General features: G+C 48.1%; 1 protein-coding gene across 1 annotated transcript; it reads right to left on the reverse strand.

Annotated features, from left to right (window-relative positions):
- Positions 1-294: 294 nt before the first annotated feature.
- Positions 295-4639, reverse strand: LOC104441725 (homeobox protein BEL1 homolog). The gene is made up of 5 exons (XM_010054922.3): positions 4274-4639; positions 2807-4203; positions 2008-2390; positions 1510-1570; positions 295-1296 (listed from the first exon to the last, which is right to left on the reverse strand). Exons 2-5 carry the CDS (start codon positions 3845-3847, stop codon positions 610-612), a joined length of 2172 nt encoding a protein of 723 aa, XP_010053224.1. The 5' UTR covers positions 3848-4203; positions 4274-4639; the 3' UTR covers positions 295-609.
- Positions 4640-5043: the final 404 nt, after the last annotated feature.

Genomic DNA, 5043 nt, shown 5'->3' on the forward strand with positions numbered 1-5043 from the left:
GAAACAAAGAAAGGATCTTGATATTTTGCTTTCTAAACACCACAAAATGTCTTAATCTCCAAGGACCAGAAAACCCCAAATGACCCTTCTCTTCATGCTAAATTTCTTCTCAAGAACAAATATCTAAAGAAGGGTGTGTGAACACCAAGAACCCTTTGAAATCCAGTCGAAAAATCAGCCACAAAACATGAATCTGCCTCGAGAGAGAGGACAAATCACACATAAAAATCTTTATGTATGATGCAGCATTTAATCAAACCGCAGCTCCGAAAGAGTGGCGTGTCGCGAGCTAAATGTTGTAATCCATCCTTCCAATCCCATTAGAGAAATTATAAACAAAGATAAAAAACATAGCCAAGTTACCAACCATATGCATGGAAAAAAGGGAAAAAGGATTCATAATAGGCATCTAGCACCTGTCAAAAGTACGTCTCGAACACCATGTTTTCTTTCTCCTCTTTTTTGCATGTATGGGGTATTCAATCTATACCTAAATATATAATCTAATAAATATATATATATATATATATCGTCATCTTTCATGATAATAAACCCCTACCAGATATATCCATATTGCAATGAAGCAATTTCATCTTTTCTATCTCCATTTTAACCGGCCAAATCGTGGAGCAGCTGAGCTCCCATCAAGTTCCTGTAGGGCAGAGTTTGCCCTTCGCCATCGAGGAGCGAGTACTGAACCGGGTGGCAATCCTCGATGTGGTCTCGAGGGTAGAACAGCGAGTTCTGCGATACCGAGGAGAACGCCAGGCTCACCCCATGGCTCGGCCCTCCGTGCTGCTGCAGCCCCAACGTCAGCGACACGCCACCCCCGCTCCCATTGAAATTCTGATGACTGGCATCGCCGTCGTTGCTGTACGGTGCCGCTGAGGTCACGGGGTGGTGATTATAGGACGAGAAGTCAATCTCCATGCCCCCGTACGCATCGCCAACACGCCCGAAACCGGAGTTCTGCGGGTGCAAGTGGTGGTGGTGGTGGTTCTGCGGGGCTCTTGTGGCAGCCATCTTGGAGTGGTGGTGCTGGTCGCTCTTGTCGGGGCTGGTGACGATGGAGGAGAAGCATTCGGAGTCAATCCGGACCAACTGATCCGAGGTCGGCTTCTGATCCTCGACACGTGTCGCCTCACGGTTATGGTTATTTGGCCGGCCATCGTCTTCGAGATCTGCGGCGCCATCGGAGGATCCCATGTTGTCATGCTCCCTTGTTTCTTCCGTGTACATCTCCTCCACCATGGGCTTCCAGAGCCTCACCCTCGCATTAATAAACCAGTTGGACACCTGCATTAGTATATAAAGAATAATGTGAAATCGCATAGGAGAAAAGATAGATTATCGCGATGGATATTATAAGCGCTAGGGTTTTTGTTCTTAGGGTACACGTTGATGATGATGATGAGGTATGTTCTTTTTTTAATCCCTATTTTATTTGAGGACGTTAAAGTATTCCGGATGAAACTAAAGAGAAAGTAACATAGAACGATGTGGACGTGCCTGGCTCCTCGATAGGCCTGTTTGGCGAGCCAAAATATGCTTATCAACATCGCTTGGATACCTGCAAAACACAGCCCCCCATGAAACACACCATCAGCTTGTTGACTTAGAGACTTACGCGCGCGCGCGCGCGCACACACACAGATGGGTCATTTGCGTCAGGATGAAGATCATGGAGGAACAAGAGAGCTTGGAGAGAAATATGCAATCCAGAAGAGAGACTAAATATGCGTTTGTGTGATTAAAATGATAAAAGAATATGTGGAACCTGAAAGATGGTTGGACACGAACTACCAAAAGGTAATAGCATTGTTTTAGGCAAGCTAATGATTGAGAACCCGAATTTGCTCTCCCGCAAACAGTCGCTAAATAAAACGGCACCACTTTACAGTATCCTCTCCTACAGGTAAAGCTCGAAACTTTCGCGCCTAGGCAAATCGACAGACGGGTGGATGGGTGGGTGGATGGATGGATGGATGGATGGATGGAAGTACTTACGGGTGAAGAAAGTGTTCGAAGAGCCAGGCACGGAGGACCGACACCGACCGCTCTGGCAGGCCTCTCTGAGGCCGCCAGGGGTGATTGTCCATCATAGTCATCTGCTGGAATGCCCTCTGCTGCCTCAGAGCCTGGTCGATGATCTTCAGCCGTGGCGTCTCACCCCTCGTAGTCCCTGGGGAAGCGAGGTCCTTCTCCCCCATGGCCTTCTTCGTTGCCTGGATCTGGCCCACGATCCCGTCCCTTAGGCACCGGAAGTGCCTCGACATGGCCTTCGAGGCCAGCGCGGAGTAGACCGTCGCCGCCCCGCTCCCTGCCACTGCCTCGAAGGACGATACCACTGCCTTCATTTGATCACAGTAGTGCCTGTATCTTCTATCCACCTATAAAAAGTCCAAGATTATTTAATCAGCTGGAGATTGGAGAAGAGGGGAGGGAAAAGGAAATGGAACTTTGAAAAGTCAGTTGCTGATACTTGTTAGAGCAACTAAACAGTTATGCATATGCCATGAAAAGGAAAAGGAATAGAAATTTCTGAAGTAATTAACAAAGGGGAACACCCCCACCCCACCCCGAAAGAATTGGCAGGATGTGAGCATTAATTGAAAGGCCCCTCTCAGTTGCTTAATTAGCTCAAGAAACAATCATACTCACCCACTCACTTAAAAAAAGTTTCGAACTTTTCTGTGTCTCAACCTGATGAAATCGTGCATATCATGTGTTTGTTTCATCCTTGCTTGTATAAGAGAGCAAACTGATAAAATAAAGAAGAAGAAGACCACAGAAAACACCAAAAAACCTCGTCAAGCATTGAAAGCAGCTTTGTCTTCCTCTTCTGCAACTCCATGAACTCGAGTGACCCGAGAGACTGTTGCTTTGAAGACCCACTTGGTCCGCCGTTATCACCGTCTTGATCATCATAAGCTTTGCTTTTGTTGGGCTTTTGATGCTTTAACAAGTCACTTTGCTTAGCCCCGAGGCTGCAAAACTCGTTCAGAATCTCCTGAGCAGGACCCAGATACTTGGAATTCCTCAGCTGAAACTGCCCGGCCTGTTGATGCATCATCATCATCGCTTGCTGGGGGTGAATATGACCCCCCAGATGGGACTTCCCGAAGAACCCTTCTTTCGAAGTCGAAGCAGCAAACAATCTCATGTCACCTTGGTGCTGATGATGATCACTGTGATGGCCACCACCACCACCACTAGTGTTGGTGTGCCTTAGTTCGAAGGATTGGAGTCCGATGCTTGAAGGGTTGGCCGAGGAGAGCGAGAGCGAAAGGCCTTGGCTCGGCCTCTCGTTCCCTTCGCACGGAAACACGCACCTTATGGAGGAATCGTCCACCACGAGCTTGTTGCTCTCTTGCCAGGTGGACTCGTCTTGCGAAGTCGTCGCTGCTGCTGTCATCAGATTCTGATTGGCCGGCACGAAATCGGTCTTGTTGAATTCGTGCCGGTAGAACTCGCTGGCCGCCGAGTCATCGAGCCCCGCCGCTGCCACCGTTTTCGATGACGAAGGTCCACTTTGGTTATTGTTGTTGGGGCTCACAGTTTTGGCGAAGAAGTCATTGCCTTTCCACAAGAGTGCGCTCGTTGCCGCGACGTGGTTCTGGGGAGGGTGACTCGGCAGACCGTCCTTGGGGAAGCCGATCATGTCCATGCCGGAGGCCAAGTTGAAGATCTCCGAGCCGGAGTCGTAACTCGGGATTTGACTCACCAGATGGGGCTGAGCCTGGATCGCCGGGTTGTGGGAAGAAGACAAGTCCGAGTAGCAAAACCCACCGGTGCTTGAGGACGAGACCACCATGTCGCTCGATTTCTCTTCACTGCGCATGGGCATATAGAGATGGCCCGAAAAATGTTGTTTTCTCTCTTTCCCTCTCTTTCTCTTTCTCCCTTTTTTTTTCTCCTGCTTCTTTTTCCGGGGCTAGTGCATCAGCAAGAGTTGCCTTCTGTTTCTGGAGTTTCTGATAGCAAAAGGTTTGTCCTTTCTGCTGCAACTTTTGATCTCTTCAGGAAAGGCGGGGTGGGGAAAATGGGAAGAGCAAGAAACTTCCCAATAATACCAACGAGAGGGAGAGAAAGACAGAGAGAGAGAGACCCAGATCTTTCAAAGAGGTGAAAGATCGAGAAAGTATGGAAAAAAACAAGTCCTTTGGCGATTCGATCAGGTGGGATGTGCCGAGCTTTTGATTCCTGCAGCTCATACCCTTTTGAGAGAGAGAGAGAGAGAGAGAGAGAGAGAGAGAGAAGTGAGAGTTCTTACCAGTTAAACGAGGAGTGGGAATTATTGAGGGGTTTAAGATGGTGATGATGATCTGGTGATGATGGTCAGGAGAGAGGAAAAAGGAAGAAGTGGGAACTGCTTTGCCGTACTGTCAACGAGCAAACATGGTATGGCGCCGGTACGCCATGGAAAGCTCAACCTAGTAAAAGAGAGAGAGAGAGAGATAGGGAATTTATCAGATGCTTCGGCTCTCACAGATATAGAGAGAGAGAGAGAGGGAGAGGGATCAGAAGATGATGGAGGTCGATGATCATGATGATGTCCTCCATCCTAGGCACGATCATCACCCCCACACACACAAACACGAACACTCTCTCTCCATCTCTCTCTTTCTCTCTCTCTCTCTCTCTCTTCTTCGCTCGAGTGGGTCAATGCACCGCGACATAAATACGTCCAAAATAGACTTCCTAGAGGAACCGAAATGATCTATTTGCCCTCAATTATTCTCCACGCCCGCAACAGCATAGAAAAAAATAACACCCCGGGGAGGCGCTTCGATCCTCTGCATTAGGAAGCATCGCCATAGGCGATGGATCAGCAGCCTCTTCGCCTAATGATTGGGAGGTTTTGCCCAGATGAACCACAATCCACAAGCCGCCACATGACCTAACACATATGCTAGTGAAATGCACGATTTTTTTGAGTTTTATAATGTGTTGCGAACGAGACCCTTTGGTGTGACAAAAGCCCTGTGAACAATGAGAAAGTCAAATTATTATTATTATTTTTTAATACGGCCCTCGGACGCC

Source organism: Eucalyptus grandis, chromosome 4 (genome assembly GCF_016545825.1).
Source record: "Eucalyptus grandis isolate ANBG69807.140 chromosome 4, ASM1654582v1, whole genome shotgun sequence".
In the NCBI taxonomy this organism is placed as follows: Eukaryota; Viridiplantae; Streptophyta; class Magnoliopsida; order Myrtales; family Myrtaceae; genus Eucalyptus; species Eucalyptus grandis.

Coding starts and splice junctions, on each gene's coding strand:
- LOC104441725 (XM_010054922.3), bottom strand. CDS start 3,847: ATGCCCATGCGCAGTGAAGAGAAATCGAGCGACATGGTGGTCTCGTCC. Junction 2,391..2,806: donor TGCTTTCAATGCTTGACGAG/GTTTTTTGGTGT, acceptor GACTTTTTATAG/GTGGATAGAAGATACAGGCA. Junction 1,571..2,007: donor TTCGAACACTTTCTTCACCC/GTAAGTACTTCC, acceptor TGTGTTTTGCAG/GTATCCAAGCGATGTTGATA.